The sequence below is a fragment of the Rhinolophus ferrumequinum genome, chromosome 21 (assembly GCF_004115265.2).
Source record: "Rhinolophus ferrumequinum isolate MPI-CBG mRhiFer1 chromosome 21, mRhiFer1_v1.p, whole genome shotgun sequence".
Taxonomy (NCBI): domain Eukaryota; kingdom Metazoa; phylum Chordata; class Mammalia; order Chiroptera; family Rhinolophidae; genus Rhinolophus; species Rhinolophus ferrumequinum.
In genome coordinates this window covers 39754141-39770818 of record NC_046304.1, presented here as the reverse complement: position 1 = coordinate 39770818, position 16678 = coordinate 39754141, and the positions used below count along the sequence as shown (strand labels likewise).

Below are 16678 nucleotides of genomic sequence, written 5' to 3'. Positions count from 1 at the left end.
TCCAAACAATTCAATGCTGATAAAGGTACAGAAGGCTGTAGCGGCATAGGGGAGTGAGAGATTGGGGATCTAGGAAAGCTTGAAGGAGGTGGCATTGGAACTGTGCTTTGAATAGAATTTCAGCAATTGAAGTGGAGAAAACCCACAAAATACTTACTCATTGCAAAGAGAAAACTTCCCAATAGAGTAACTTCCCAATAGAAAAACCTGGCAGACACCGATGTAATCAAATGATTAAATTACCATCACCACTAATGGGACAAATTAAAATCATGTACCATGTGATACTAGGAGATGCACTAAAAAGAACACAGCATCACTTCTGTGATATTTCTGCCAGAAATGCATGACTTGAATCTAATCATGAGGAAGCATCAGACAAACTCAAGGAACATTCTACAAACTCACTAGCCTGTAATCTTCAAAAGGGTCGAGTCATAAAAGTCAAGGAAAGACTGAGGAGCTGTCCCAGAGTGAAAGAAGCTAAAGACGTGACAACTAAATGCAAGCATGCAATCCTGGGTGGGATCCTTTGCTGTGCAGGACATTATTGGAACAGTTTGTGAAGCTTGACTGGGGGTCTGTGGATTAGGTGGTGGTTATGTGTCAATATTAATTTTCTGATTTTGATGGTTGCATTGTGATTATGTAAGAAAGTGTCCTTGTTGGTAGGAATCACACACAATGAAGCAGCGGTTGGCAAACCTTTTCTAAAGTAAATATTTTAGGCTTTCTGGGCCATATGGGCTCAGTTGCAGCTACTCAACTCTGCTGTTACAGTGTGAAAGCCTCCGTAGACAATATAAATGAATGAGCGTGACGGTGTTCCAAACTGACGGTGTTTCAGTTATTGTAGATACTGAAATTTGAATTTCATACAATGGATTGATTTTCACGTATCATGAAAAAAATTTTTCATTTTCCAACTATTTAAAAATGTAAAAGGCATTCTTAGCTTGGGGGCTTATAAAATCAGGCAGCAGGCCAGATTTAGCCACAGGCTATAATTTGCCAACTCCTGCACTAAAGTAGTGGGGTAATGAGGCATTGTGTCAGCCACTTATTCTCAAATAACTTAGGAAAAATAAAGTTATTTTTACTATTTTTGCAACTTTCTGGTATTAAATTATTTTAAAATTAAAAAGTATTATTTAAAAAAGTGGAAGAAGAGTATTATTTTAAAAAGTGGAAGAAAAGTTGACAATGAGTAGAAGAGAGAGGAGGGGAAAGTACAGATCTTCGGGGGAGCAGTCAGTAGGTTGGTGTAACTGGAGAGGAGATGTGTGAAGAGAAACGGTCAACATAAGGCTAGAAAGGTGGCCATGTCCTCGAGGCCTCGATTACCTTGCCAGAAGCTAACTCCTCTTCTTGAATTTTAGCATCATGGATACTGACCTATATGATGAGTTTGGGAATTATATTGGACCAGAGCTAGATTCTGACGAAGATGATGATGAATTGGGCAGAGAGACCAAAGATCTTGACGAGGTAAGACAAATATATTGCTTCTTTCTTCTGTCTCTTTTTTTTAAAAAGCAATAATATACTGAACCCTCTGTGCCCCCATAATACCTGTGTACATCTCTAACATTGCCCTGTTTCTGCTCCTAAGAAAACTTAGCGACTGAAGTTCCAAAAGGAAATAAAAAGTCATCACCTTCTCCAGGCACAGCTGCACTGGGAACTCCCGTAGAAGCTCAGGTTTTTGAGAGATGAACAAAAGCCCGAGAAAGAGAAGGTGCAGATTCCCTGACTCCCGTTCCTATGACAGGAGAGCTATGGAGGAAAGTCCAGAATGGTCTGAGGCTTGCAAGACACCAGAACTGGTTTTTATATTTTAGCACTTGTTCAGAACAAGAAGTAGGCCCACTGCTCATGGATGGAGTATGACATTAGCGAAACAGGGAAGCAGAACAAAAGTCCTGGCTGCCATCTGTCTTCTGCATCAGGGAGAATGTCCTTCAAACTAGAAAAAATAGAGTAAACACTGGAAACAGACAATTGAAGTCATAGGTGAGATGAAAAGAGAGCATCCTGTGCCCTTAGGTGTTCAATCTCCAGGCCCACGTGCATTAGGTCGTAGGTGGGGGGGTGGGGGAGACGTCGCAGAGGTAAACTGAGCCGCTGTGGTCATCTTTAAGAAACTGGGGACTGGCTGTGGTCTTAGAAAGTGAATTGGGCAACTCATACTACTTTTTGAAGATGGAGATAAGATACTGCATTTCAGAAACTACAGGCCAGTAAGTATGATGTGCATTCATGGTAAAAATTATGGAAGGAAATTTACACTTGATCTTAGCCAAAAGGCCGCGAAGCGATGGAAGGAAGACGACATTGAACACTTAGGAAGCTTGTATGAGTTTTGCAAAAATTTCCTCCTGATAAGATTACTAGGTTGAACTACAGGTCAGGGTTATGCTGTGGATATTATGTATCTTGATTTGGGCAAGGCATTTGAAGTCTTATTTTTCTTATAAACCAATTTTCTTTTTTAAAATATTATTTTTAAGAGGTTTTTCTTTTCATTGTACCAGTAGTTCATGAATATATTCTCATTCAAACCAAATAGATAGAAAGTATTCCTTGATTCTTGTTCCATTTCACTCCCCTTCTCAAGGTAACCACTGTAACTCATGTCCTTGTGGAAAGGTATAGTCTGAGTCATAATACGAGGAGCGGTCACAGCCATTGAACAATAGGACCCAAAGAGTTTTGATTAATGGGTCACCTCCAGAGCTCTTGTGATATGTCCCAAGCATCCATGCTTGGTCCCATCCTTTTTAACCTTTTTGTCAGTGACTTATGTGAAGATAGAGAAGAGAGGTTTATAAATTTTGCACATCACATAAGCTAATGTATTGGATAACAGAATCTAACTTCAAAATGATCCCAACAAACTTGAATTTCTGGCTAAATAAAGCCCAAGAATTCTTTAAGTATTTATAGAGCACTTATTATTTGCAAGGAATCATGATACAGAGAGCCAAGGCATTAATTATCCCTGCCCTCCAGGAACCTACTGCTTGCAAGGGGAGATGAAATGCCTACAAACAAATTTATGGGACAGGGAAGGACAAGTGCCATTTAAGTCATATTAACTTATATCCATAGTAATAGTATGTAAGGAAGGATTCTTCCTGGCTGGAATGACCAAGCATATCCGAGGAAGTCACATTCAAAGTAGACCTGAACAATGGGTGAATTGTGTGGAATGTGAATTACATCTCACGAAAGTTGTTAACAACAACAACAAAGAACGGTTAGGCTATGTGTGGATGCTTTCACCTCGGTACAGAAGGCATAGTTAACCATATTCTAGTTCATGCATCTATTGCTGGCGCAAGGCTCTGCTCTTATTTAATTAACCCATTAATCCCTTTTTATCTCATTCTCATGCCTGTTACCATAGTAATTGATCGAGTATATGTATGCTTTTTGTTTGTATGAGTTGCAAAATGTGTAGAGTTGCATTGCGTGCTTATGTTAATTTAAGTAAATGGTATCGTGTTATCTGCATCATTGTTTCTTACTGTTGCCACTCAGCCTGTGATGAGGGATGCATTTTAGGATCCATCTCTTGCTGTGTGTGTGTCTAGTCTGTGGCATATCTGATTGCTGCTCAGTTCTCCCTGGTGTGTATTACTTGGTGGTGGGCATCCAGGTGACCTGCCATCAGCCTTCCCTCAGCACAAGTAATACTGCAGTGAATATTCTCACTGTAATACACCATGTCGAAATTTCTTTGCGTTATGTTCCCAAAAGCAGAGTTACCGATCATAGGATCGTACATATATTTAATGTGTCTATATTTTGTGAATGCGTTTATAGTAAGTACTGTCAGATTACTCTTCAGCATGGCTGCACTCCATACTCCTAGCAGAATAAGAGCTCCTATAGCCTCCTAGTCCACCTGGTACGCACAGATTTAAAAAAAAAAAAAAAAGCATTTTTTTATTGAGGTATATAATAGTAGAGAGGCACACAGAATTTTGATAATGGAGACAGGAAAGAAGGAAGGGCATTCTAGAAAGGATTGCAGTGAGCAGGGGCCCAGAGGTTGTGTGTTAAGAGGAAATGATTTCTCCTCCTGATTGCCAAAGCCCAGTCCCTGGAAGACAACTGGGTGTGAAGCAGAGGAGGAGGGCCAGGCCCATGGAGGCCTTGAATGGAAAACTGGGAGTAAGGGGTGACGGGATCAAAGCAAGATGCTGGGAGGTAGGGAGGGTTGGGAGGCCTGCAGAAGTTTTTCACAGTCGAAGGATGTAGGGATGTAGAGCTGGGCCACTGTTTGAATGTTTGGGGAGAAAGAATGAGGAGAACTGGATGACCAGATGAACACTGGTTATAACAGAAAAAGGGAAATGATAAAAAGATGCTTGTTTAGTTTTATTTCTGACTTGTCACGCTTGAGCTCCTGTCAGGACACTCAGGTAGAAATAATTACAAGTAGTTGGAAATTATTACATAAAATCCTACACTTAAATTCAAAATACATCTAGCATTGGGGGTGGGGGGCAGGAGGAACTTGCTTGATGGTATTTTGGAGGCACCACCAGCAGAAGACGTATGGCTGTCAAAAGAGCTAATGTAATGTTAGGCCACATTGCTAGGTATTATAGAAGTAGAGGGTAAAGATGACAGGAGGTCGCAGTCGGCTCACCCCGGGAGGGTTCTGTGTCCTTTTTAAGAAAGAAGTTGACATGCTGGAATTTGTGTGAAGGAAAACAAGCTCCCACCACTCCATCTCCCCACCTTTGCGTCTGTGCCATATGCTGTCCCTCCTGTTCTTGTGGATGATGATTTGTTCATGCGGGCCCGCCTCACCTACTCAAGACGTTCCCCCCCGGCAAGACTGCCCTGTCTCCTGCAGCACCAGTTTTCCCTCTGCTAGATCGTCCCCGTCAACATACAGACAGGCTGTGATTTCATCGTAAAATCCTCTCTCGACCCCATATCCCTGCTTCAGTTACCTCACATTTCCCTGCCTCCCAGTGCAGCACAGCTCAAAAGAGTTGTTGATACTTGCTGTCTCCAAATCCTCTCCTCCTGTTTTCTCTGAAACCCGCTTCTGTGCTTTTGCTCCACAGTGTGCTGTCTGTCATGCGCTACCCACGTGAGTGCCTTGATAGGGCATTTCTGCAAAGCGGAAATACATCTCAAAGCTCTGAAGTATGCTACCATTTGGACCAGCAGTTTTGCTTCTGGAATTTGTCCTACAGGCAAAAATGATGTTCACAAAGATGGGTGTACAAAAAGTGGTTCATTTGCTGTTGATTGAAACAACAAATGTGCAAGCCCTGAGCCAAGAGGATTGTTGTTTATAGGCTAGAAATTAGGAACCACCTCTACATTAGGAAGTAAGGGATTGATTAAGTAAGTTGGGGTATGTGGTAGACCACAGTCATCAGAAAGTGGAGGGTATAAATGTATGTATTGTAGATTTGTTTTCTTGGCTTGTCTTGTTTTCTAATTACCTGTGTGAGAAAGTTATTTTTAACAGTTTTATTGATACGGAATTCACATACCATACAATTCACCCGTTGAATGTGTCTATTTCACTGGCTTTTAGGATTTTTAGAGTTGTGCAATCATCATCACAACCAATTTTAGAATATTTCCAACATCCCAGAAAGAAATCCCATGCCTTTTAACCATTGCCTCCAATTCTCCCATCTCCCCCACCCTAGGCAGCCACTAGTCTACTTTGTATCTCTAGATTTGCTTATTCTGGACATTTTCTATAAATGGAATTGTACAATATGTGGCCTTTTATGTCTGGTTTCTTTCACTTAGCATAATGTTTCAAGGTTCATTGGTGTTGTAGCTGTAAAAGTATTTCTTTTTATTGTCAAATGTTCCATTGTATGAATATACCACATTTTTTTATCCATTCATCAGCTGATTGACATTTGGGTTGTTTTCACTTTTTGACTATTATGAACAATGTTGCTATGAACAATTTCTTTGTAAGTTTTTGTGTGAACAGTTTTCCTGTGTCTCCGGTATGTACCTAGGAGTGGAATTGCTGGGTCATATGTAACTTTGTGTTTAACATTTTGAGGAGCTGCCAAACTGTTTTCCGAAGTGGCTGCACCATTTTACATTCCTACCAGCAGTTTATGAGGCTTCCAGTGTCTCCACTTCCTCACCAACTTATTTCTGTCAGAAAAGAGTTTTTCAAAAACAGTCCTGTGAATCTAAGTGAAAAATTTCAAGGTATGGGACTCTGGTTCCTGGTTTCTGTCCTTGGAAGAAATTATTTTTTCCCTTAAAAGGGTGTGTGGTGACAAGCCATTTGTTTTCTCCCGTCTCGGTCCACTCGTGACCAGTGGCTCACGTTTAGGAGGGGGCTACTTAGAATGAGAGCCCTCTGTAGCTGTGGCGTATAGCCAGTCTTCTCTCTGTGAAGGATCATGCAAGTGTAGAACCTGCGCTCGTGACTCTAGCACGGAACTCAAACCAGAAGTGGTCACACTGTCACACGTGAGGTCCTTGCTCTTACCGCGTGTAGTGTGGTCAGTCATTGAGCAGGCAAAGCGCGTGTCTCTTACGACTCCTTCCCTCTCTTGCTTTTAGATGGATGACGACGACGACGACGATGATGTAGGTGATCACGATGAAGATCACCCTGGGATGGAGGTGGTGCTGCATGAGGACAAGAAGTACTACCCGACGGCGGAGGAGGTGTATGGTCCTGAGGTGGAGACCATCGTACAGGAGGAAGACACCCAGCCTCTCACAGGTAAGTCGGGAGGCGCTGGCTTAAGAGGCGAAATTGAAACCAGAACGTTTCATAGCCGTCAGCAGTCTTGAAAGTACAGGGAATGAACTGATTAGTTTTTCTTTACCACTGACAAATACTGTTTCTGGATTGAGATTCAGTTGACGCTGTTTTAATATTTAGTAAAACTTGACACTTGTTGTTAAACAAGTAAGAGTTCTTTCTTTTTTATCTAATGTCTGTTTAGGTGCTTGAAGACTGTTTTTAGGTTCTCCCTCTGGTCTGATATGTTTTCCATCCACCAAATAATCCCGACTCCTCTAACCAGTCCTCACAATGCTTATTTTCAAAGTAGTTGCATTTTATAAATGCAAGGAGGGGTTGTGAACTGACATTGACCTCGACCCGTTACCAGTTCCTCTCCCCACCTCCTGCAAAGTGAAGTCCGAACACTTCAGCCCATAGTTCAAGATCCTTCACTGTCTTGTGCAAAACAGCATTCCCAGAACTTGCTCAACCTGAGGGATTGCTGAGCACAACATAAATCAATGTCATGTATCATACTTTCTGAAAGCTCGGTCTAAGAGAATAGAGCTCTGTATTTTTATGTTTTCTGCCTACCTGCACTTCACTACCTTTTTTCCCCCGCAGAACCCATTATTAAGCCAGTGAAAACCAAGAAATTCACTCTGATGGAGCAGACATTACCTGTCACGGTTTATGAAATGGAGTAAGTTATAAGGTCTTTCAGCCTCTCTGCATGAATAGAGTGGGTTCATTTCTTCATGGAGGTAGGAGGTGGTTTGTGGTTGAAGTAGCCAGTGAATTGCAAAAGCAAAATCTCTCTACTTTGTCCATATTTTCCTTCAGTTTATATAATTGCTGGGATACTCAGGTTCAGTCTTAACTTCTCTCTTGGCTCTCATCCAGACCTCAGCTGTTTTCTTCCAAACCTTTAGTTTGGTATTGACAGCCAGCCTTTGAGGCAGAGAGTATTAGGTATTACAATTGTCCACGTTGGGCACCGGAGCCTATTTTGAGTCGGTAGAATTGCTACGTGTTTTGGGAACATAATAACTCTATTTTGAAAAGGAGGTCATAAGTAGGTAGATAATACATAAAATAATTTAGATTCTTCATACAGCAAATTGTTTTTGGAACTATTTTCACTGATGAAATGCACGCATATAATGAAGGTCTTGTGACTCTCGTTATTGGATAATGAGATTATTGGGGTTTTTTTAACCAGGTTGTCATCTTGTCTGTATAAAAGAGTGGGGTCCCTTCTGAAAGGTCAGCTCACCTGCCATCATTCACACATTTTTGAAACAGCTTTTCAGTTATCTTCAGAACTTGCTTCATATTTCTTTGTGTTCTCAGTGGTGATTTAAAAAAAAATCTCCAGTCTTTGAAAGCAGACTTGATTTTTTTGGAGAGCCAAAGTCATCTGAAGGCTACTGGCCATAAGTAATATGGGCGGTAAGCAAGAAAGACAGTGCTGGTTTTGGTCAAGAGGGAAGCCCTCTGCTCAGCCTTGTTAATTCATTGTTTACTAGCTCTGGTAGCAGTTTCAAAAGAGAGGCTCCCAAAGTGATCTTAAGGCCCCGGCCCAATAAAATAAATGGGTAGCTTTCAGCCTAAAGATTTTGAAAGGGACAGTACTTTACACAAGTTCTGGTATTTGGTTTTGTTTTTCTTCTTCCTTGCTTTTTAAATCTCATTATTTTACTATTGAAATCCTTATGACATTTCACCGGTTGTGTCACCTCATGGATAAGTCCATTTGATTCCCAAAGCCAGCACTATGTAGATGGAGAAATTCACATCTGCCTCTGAGCAGTCTCCTGGTGGTCTAAAACTTGTTCCTGGCCCCAAATACCTAAAACACCTTTGCACCACTCCACATTTGAAAATTTTTGCCAAAGTCCATTTTCTCCTTTCTCCTTTCAGTTTCTTGGCAGATCTGATGGATAACTCTGAGCTCATCAGAAATGTGACCCTTTGTGGCCATCTCCATCATGGCAAGGTGAGAAAGCTTTTGGCTACTTGGAACAGGGTTTTTCTTTGTTCCTGCCCATTTCTTTAGCCCTCAGAGTCATAGGTTGGGGATTGAGACCATAGGGCTGGACTTCCTGAATCTGGGGGACCTCCATGTTTATTGCGAAACCTCCTTGTGAAAGTCTCACTTGTCCTGAGCAGCAGATGGAGCCTGGTACGAAGCCACTGGCATCCCTGAGCCTAGGGTCTACCTCTGGACAGAGGAGGGGAAATTGAACTTTACTCTGATTTTATATGTTTTCGTTTCCCTGAAGATGCTTGTCCAAGAAAGATTCCATCTTTCATTTGAAAATAATTTTGTGGCTTCAATGTTAATCCTTTGCTGTCTCATAATCCTCCCGTTCTCTTCCTCTCCGTATCCCTAAGTGATGTCGTGTATTGGGAGCTGGGGTTGGGGAGAGTAGCTTTTCCTCTGTGGTCAGCAGGTCTTAATCTTCTCTTTCCTTTCAGACGTGTTTCGTGGATTGTTTAATAGAGCAGACTCACCCAGAAATCAGAAAGCGCTATGACCAGGACGTAAGTAGAAATTCTGTTGAGGGTTTAGGATGAACCATTCAGAATATACCGGGGTGTGTCTCTCTCCTTCCCCTTCTCTCAACTTCCCACTCTCGTTATAAATAGTGATGTCTACGAAGAGCTACTTCATAATTGTAATCTCTATTAATAGCTTTTAAGAAAGTAATTTCCACTTTCTCAGTAGCATAGAGAATATTAACCTGCAGTATTTTGGGATGATCTGCTCTTTACTCGGGATCCCTCCTCTATTCTGATATCTTCTGACTTTTATAGCCTATTCTTTCTCATCATAGTATTAAATGCCTCCTCTATAAATAAAATACAATTGGACCTTGTTTTCATGATAAATTTAAATGCCTGTGAATGAGGCCAAGTGTGGCTGCAAGTCTCAGTGCAATAATTGTTCAGTCTCTGCCAGATTGACTTGTTTTGACGTGCGGGGGTTCCACGAAGGCTGGATATGCCTCCCTGTACCACTCTTAAGAATTCAGCACATTTGATATAATTTAGCTCTCCAGCTATACCTGGTCTTCAGTGACCACCCCCACCCCCAAAAAAACATATCCAGGAGCATTTTCCTTCGGGGAGGGCACTGGTCTCATTGTCTGGAATTTCTTTAGGGACATCCTGTTCTCTTCAATCTATCTTCTCCTGAGGCAGAAACCGTTGAGTTGGGAGGTGGTGAGGAAAAGTGATTGATGGCTTGCGTGGGAGAGGAGTCTGAATTCAGGTGGTAATGACAGTTCTTTCTTTTTTTTCAGCTGTGCTACACTGACATCCTCTTCACAGAGCAAGAGGTACGTGTGCCTTGGAAAATCTGATTGTTGCCCACAGCAGACCAGCAGTGGTGGTTTTGTAGGGAATGTAGGGAAGGCTTATCATAACACTTTGGTCCACACTGCACCGCACCCCACCCCTCCCCAACCCCTTTACTTTCACCTCTTTATCTCCTTGCTTCTTTCAGTCATCCCAGGATCTATAACTTGAAAGAGAGCTGGGTAGGCAAGCCGTAAGGTAAAAGGGGGGACGCTCCTATCCTTGACTGGATTTAATTTGGCCTAATAGGGCAGATACCAAGGTGATGTCTGCATGTATGCTGTAAGTGATACAGAAGCTCAGCATGATTTTTTTAAATGGTATCATTTTTAAAATCTATAAGATGACTTCATATGACGATCTCTTTCAGGAGTAATCTCTCTGGGAATGAGTCCGTCTGTCTTTGTGCTTCTCTTTCTCTATGAAGGAGTGAGCAAACATCTCTGTCTTTCCTATTTGGACTGGTTATTCTTTCTTTCCATCTGGATCTTTATTCCTCCCTGTTAACCCCTTCTCTTTCCCTCTCTTTATTTCTGTTGTGTTTTTTTTTCGTGAATGAGCACATGGAAAGCTCAAGTATATAAGTATGGTTAACTAAAGAAACTTTGAACGATGCCGAAATATGATAAACAATCAGCAAATGTTAGCTATTGTTTTTTAACAGATTTATTTGGCTAGAGTTTAATAATTATTCCATTATAGCTTTTATAATATTTTTTTAAATCTAAAATGCCCCCAGATATGTTTCTGTTTACTTATATGATGCTTGGTTATTATTTTTGTTTCCAGTGTATGAGAAGGATGGCATTTTAGGAACCTGGATTCTCTGTTAAGGTTTAATACTGCTCTGCTTTCTTGTTCATTTTTGTTTTTACTGTTTTGTATTTGAACCAACGCCCCCCCAAAAAAAAAATGCTATATAACACCAAGACATTTCATCTTCAAGGTCCTTTTGGTTAGAGGCCTAGATCAAAATCACACTCACTATGATGAGAGATGTCAGTGTAATTTACTAGCAACTGGCAAGCTCCAAGAACAGAAGGTACCCCTCTTGTGTAAGAAGCCTTGACCACTCTCTTTTTGTGCCTTTCAGAGAGGTGTTGGCATCAAAAGCACTCCTGTGACAGTGGTTTTGCCAGATACCAAAGGAAAATCTTACCTCTTCAATATCATGGACACTCCAGGTAGACATTCCTTGACTTTGTATCCTTTGCTTCTGACTAGTTAATTAGCAAGCACCGTGCTCTAGGCCTTCTGTTTTGCTCCTCTCTTTACTCTGCTCTAGAATCTTCAAGTTTTAGGGACTCTTCCTCAGTTAGTTACTTCAGGCTGTGTCAGTCCCCATGCTAGACGCTGGGGTAACAAAGGCAAGTCAGACGTGGTCCCCAGCCTCGGGCACTGCGAATCTTTTGAAGGAGACTATGGGAGCAACACACCACCTGCTGGTGGACACACAGGTTACGGTGGGAGCAGCGTTCCTTGCCCAGTGGCTGACTCTTTATCTTTTGGAAAGGACCGGCTTGGAGCAGTTTTAAATAGGAAAGTCTGGGTTTTGGCAGAGTGGCCTTCTTTGCCCCATCAGGTGCCCGATGCCCTCAGACCTGTCCACCCTGCCTCCCACCAGCAGCACTTCGGCAGGCACTGTCTCCCATGCTTCAGGCCCTCCTTTACCCTTTCCGCTGCCTCCAAATTGTCTTCTGTCCCACAGAACTCTGCGTACTACTGCTTAGACTAAGCTGGTGTGTGAATGTGATTATGGTATGCCCTCCTAAGTAAAACACTTCTTTTCATGTTTGGGGACCTCCTGAATAAAAGTTTAATCCAAGACTATGACACTAATGGTGGAATTTTATACATGTCAGAGAGCTGTGGGGAGACGGGAAAGGGGATATTGGGGGTTCACATGCTTTGCAGTGCCCCTAGACCACCTACCAATTAATTGTGCCTCATCCTGCCATCATGCGAGTGACGACAGAGTTGATATTTGCTTTACAGGACATGTGAATTTTTCTGATGAGGTCACGGCTGGCTTGCGCATCTCAGATGGAGTGGTCCTTTTCATCGATGCTGCCGAGGGCGTGAGTCTGACTCTACTCCCTTAGCACCCGTCCTCCCTGTTGGGTTTGCCCGAAGCGAGCTGGGAGCCACACAACATGAAAGTCTGTGGGCTTAAGGCTCACACTGCTCTAAAATTAGGGAAGCAAACGAAGTTCAAAATTAGTTCTCAATGTGAACCCCTTACTCCCTACCCAGTGAAGCTCAAAGTGGTAGGACTCATTGTCATTCAGGAAACACAAAGATAAAATGACAAGTGAAAATAAAAGAGAGGGAGGAGAGTATATTCATGTAAATGGATTTTAAATGTTAATACGTTTTTTCTAAACCAGAGAGGGGGGAGGGAAAGAGAGAACAGAGATTGGAGTTAAAAGGCCCAGGGTGTCTTTCATATTTCATTGAAAGATTAGGTAACTAACCTCATTCCTGTTGTCATTGGTGAGATAGCCAGCAGAGGGAGCCAAAGTTGCCTTTTTATAATTGACTTCATTTGGGAATAATTTTCAACTTACTGAAAAGTTGCAAGAACAGTACAAAGAGCTCACCCTCATTTGCTTTGTAATTCTCTCTGTCCTTGTACACACATACTCACACATGCGTGTATTTTCCCCTCGAACCGTTTGAAAGTAAATATTTCAGAATATGTTTTCTGAGAACAAGAACATTCACTTACACAACCACAGTACAGTTACCAAAATCAGGGACTTCAACGTTGATACAATATTTTTGTACAGATCTTTTTCTACAGACCTCAGTCAGTCCTAATAATGTCCTTTATAGAATTTTTTTCCTAAGCCAGGATGCTGCATAGCATTTAGTCTTCATGTCTCTTTAGTTTCTTTTAATTAGTTGAAGCTGTTCTTTTACATTTCTTGGTCTTCTTAGGACATTGGCATGAAGAGTATACGCTGTGTATTTTGTAGGATGTCTCTATTTTGTAAAGTTACAATTTTCCCCTTTGTAATAATTTGTGGAGAGATACCTTGAGTCTATTATACATTCTATTCCTTATCAAACTTTACCTACCATTTTTATTATCCATTGATCCTTCCTTGCTTATTTCTATAATAGTTGCAAATGGCAATTTTCTAACTTGTTATTCCTTTTGTATTTATTGGTTGGAATTCTATTGTAAGGAAGAGTTTCCTCTCCTCCCCCGTTTCCTTATTTATTGTCAGTATGGAGACACGGATTTTAATTTTACTCCTGGGTTATAGTCCATTACTATCCTTTTATATTTTGATGTTCTAGTTATCCCAGATTTGGCCAACCTCCTTCAGGCTGGCTTCTTTGTCCTTTTGACATGTCCCGTCTTTTTTTGAGTACTTCCTTACTTTTAGGCACAAAACGATGTTCTAGACTCATCTTGTACTTGGCCTGCCCCAATCCTGGAATCAGCCATTTCTCCAAGGATCTCTGGTTCCTTAGGGTGGGAACTGGTACTTAGAAACAGGGCTTAGCGCATGTTCATTGCTACTAGGGGACATTGCTTCTAGGTCCTTTCATTGAACACAGGTAATATACACCCATGCATATCTATAACTGTTTCTACACGTACATATTAAAAATCATTAATGCAATCAAAAAAGAAGAAATCATTGCATTCTACTAATTCCCACAATTGCACTTCAGCACCATACACTCTTCCTCAGCCTTCCTCTGTTCCTTCTCTAGCACCTGGGAACATGGCTCCCAACGTCATTGGTGTGTTTTTTCGTTCCTTGGTCCTGCGAGATGCCCCCTTAAAGTTCCTGAGTCCAAGGGTATCTTTGGGCAAGATACCCTCTACTTCCACCCAGCAATCTAGCTCCCCAGGTCCTCTTTTCCTCACACTTCATGTTTTGAAATCGTGCCCTCTTTGATGGTGCCTTGTTTGCTCTCACCACCTTGTGGTTCTCAGGTGATGCTGAACACAGAGCGGCTGATCAAGCACGCGGTGCAGGAGAGGCTGGCGGTCACCGTGTGCATCAACAAGATCGACCGGCTGATCCTGGAGCTGAAGCTGCCTCCCACCGACGCCTACTACAAGCTGCGCCACATTGTCGATGAGGTCAACGGGCTGATAAGGTACAGGGAGCCTGGCGGGGACCTCGGTGACTCTGGTTTTTATGCATCTGAACCTCGAACACCTCTGGGGACCACTCTGATTTCCTGGCGTGCGTGCTGAGCTTGTGCGACCGGGCTAGAGGCTCCTTCCATGGCTCCACAGGGATGGACTGCACAGCCGTGGCCTCGTTAACTCTCTGCCTTAACCGGTTGTGCAGCTGAACACCAATCTTCGATTTAGTGTTGCGGTCAATACCTGGGGCTCTGGAATCAGTCTCGTCTTCACCTCGTACCAGCCCTGTAAAGTGGGGCAAATTACTTAAGCATATGGAGCCTCCGTTTCTGTTTCTGTAGTAATTGCCCAGTGAGATGTTATGAGAAATTAAATAGGTATGTGATGTAACATACTTAGCACAGTGCTTAGCAAACAGTAACTGATGGGTGAATAATGCTAGCTGCTATCTTATTAGCGCAGACTCAGTAAATGAAGGGACTGTTGGCTGTCGTTTCTGTGGGTAGAGCTGCTTTACAGAGGGATTTACAAGGGCTTATATTAATAAGTATGAGCTGGGAGACTTTAGAATACTGTATCAAGGTGTCTTTGAAGAATAAGTTAAATATGTCTTCAAGACAGTTTTATCTGGGTGACTTCTTGAGGCCCCTCCAAGGGCCTGGGAGGAGGACGTCCTACTGGGAGAACACCACTCCAGGTGAGGGTTGGGGACGGTACCTTTATGGCCAGAGACAGATTTACATTTAGGAGCTGCTCCAGTTTGCAGCACTGATTCTCAGCAGGGGTATCTCCTCCCTGTCTCTGCAAGGGCTGAGAATGACTAGAGCACAGTATAGCATCAGGAGTCCAAAATATGAAAAGATGAACTTCTTTTAAAAGGGCTTCTTTTAAAAGTCCTTCTTTGAAATAGGGCTAAATCCTGTTCTGCCAAAATAGGAAGTCACAAAATCATATGTCAACCTCTAAACAAAAAATAGTAACAAACATATTATTTAGAAATGTGGAGGTAAAGGCTCTAAAAGCAGCTTTAGAAGAGTTGAAAGCAGTTGCCTCTGGAGAGCATAACTTGGGAGGAGGGTAGAATGAGGTAGGGGACTGCTCTTTATAAACCAGCACTCTTATTGCTAAATGAAGAAATTCCATAAAACAATGTATCAGTAAAGCTAGGGGTGTGGATTTGACCCCTGTGTACAACTGGTTTTCTTGTAAATGTTAGTGAACTTGGGGTGCTCTGGCTTCTGCATGGCTTTTAAGACACAATGTAACACAAATTTGTAAAACAAAACCAAACAAAACAGATAAAGAAGAATAGGGTGGTGGGAGTGGGAGCAAAGTTGCTTTTTATTTTCTTCATTCATTCATTCAGACTGGTGTTTACGCCTGTTTGTATTTGTAAAAGTGAGTTTTCTCCAGAGTGTATTCCTCTCTGCTCCCATTAGATTCACTTCCCGTATTCCAAGACCTTTGTCTCTGCCCTCCAAGTTTCCCCTTGTCTGTCTGGTGCAGTTAACTTCTCGAAGATTGTGCAGTGTTCCCAGTTCTGGGAAATGAGCTTGTTAACTGGGAGTTAGGGAACAATTCTATCGTGTGCCTTTCTTGGACCAGGCTGTTGGCAAAGCTGACTGTATCATTTAAGCCCTGTCTGAGGGCAAGGGCTGGAGAGAGGCTGTGAGACTGAATCCCTGCCCTTTCCCCTTGCCGGTGTGTCAGCCTGGCTGTGCGCTCACAACTGTCTCTGTTTCAGCATGTATTCCACTGATGAGAACCTGATCCTGTCCCCACTCCTGGGCAACGTCTGCTTCTCCAGCTCCCAGTACAGCATCTGCTTCACGCTGGGCTCCTTTGCCAAGATCTATGCTGACACCTTTGGTAAGCGCTGGCTGGCAGTCTGTCTCGCCAGCTTCCCCAGAGGCATGGGTGCCTTTCCTGCTGAAAGGTTTGGAAATTGGCTTCAGGCCAGAATCCCAGTTGGAAGGAGCACTTTGTCAACTGTTGCTGTCACATTTGGGGCTCTTTTTGGACCCTAAACCCTTTCTTCAAGCTAAGTGGTTTCTAAACAATGGAAAAATAAAGGTGACTGGGAAGAAAAGGATGAAGAAAGAGCTCATTTTAGGAATAAGACTTTCCCCTCGATTGAGACCGATTTTGTCAGAAAGAGATTATCCATGCTCGCAGAGCCCCTTCAGATCTCTTCCTCAAAGATGGACCCTCCCTCCTCACTAGTAGTGCTTCTAACTGTCTGTCCAGCCATATCAAGGCACATAGAAATTTTGTAGGCATGCTTGAGAACTTGTGTTGGATGTGCAGTCAGCGTGAATGAGCCTCCGCTGGGATGCCCAGCTGAAGGATTTTACAGGTCCCTGGAGCTTTGACTCCAGAGCCCTGGAACCAGCTTCGAAGCCATCTTAAGAGGCTCCCACACCCCTCTGCACTGCTGTACCTCCCCATTTTCC

The 16678-nt window shown here is 42.5% G+C and overlaps 1 protein-coding gene across 1 annotated transcript in view; it reads left to right on the top strand.

The window, feature by feature from the left end:
* Positions 1-16678, top strand: part of EFTUD2 (elongation factor Tu GTP binding domain containing 2) — a 33292-nt gene that overhangs the window by 1851 nt on the left and 14763 nt on the right. The window contains exons 2-11 of the mRNA XM_033091004.1: positions 1380-1488; positions 6577-6742; positions 7373-7451; positions 8672-8747; positions 9230-9295; positions 10057-10092; positions 11205-11295; positions 12107-12189; positions 14067-14233; positions 15970-16094. Coding sequence (XP_032946895.1) covers positions 1384-1488; positions 6577-6742; positions 7373-7451; positions 8672-8747; positions 9230-9295; positions 10057-10092; positions 11205-11295; positions 12107-12189; positions 14067-14233; positions 15970-16094 — 994 coding nt within the window. The 5' untranslated portion in view covers positions 1380-1383. The remainder of the gene's footprint in view (positions 1-1379; positions 1489-6576; positions 6743-7372; positions 7452-8671; positions 8748-9229; positions 9296-10056; positions 10093-11204; positions 11296-12106; positions 12190-14066; positions 14234-15969; positions 16095-16678) is intronic.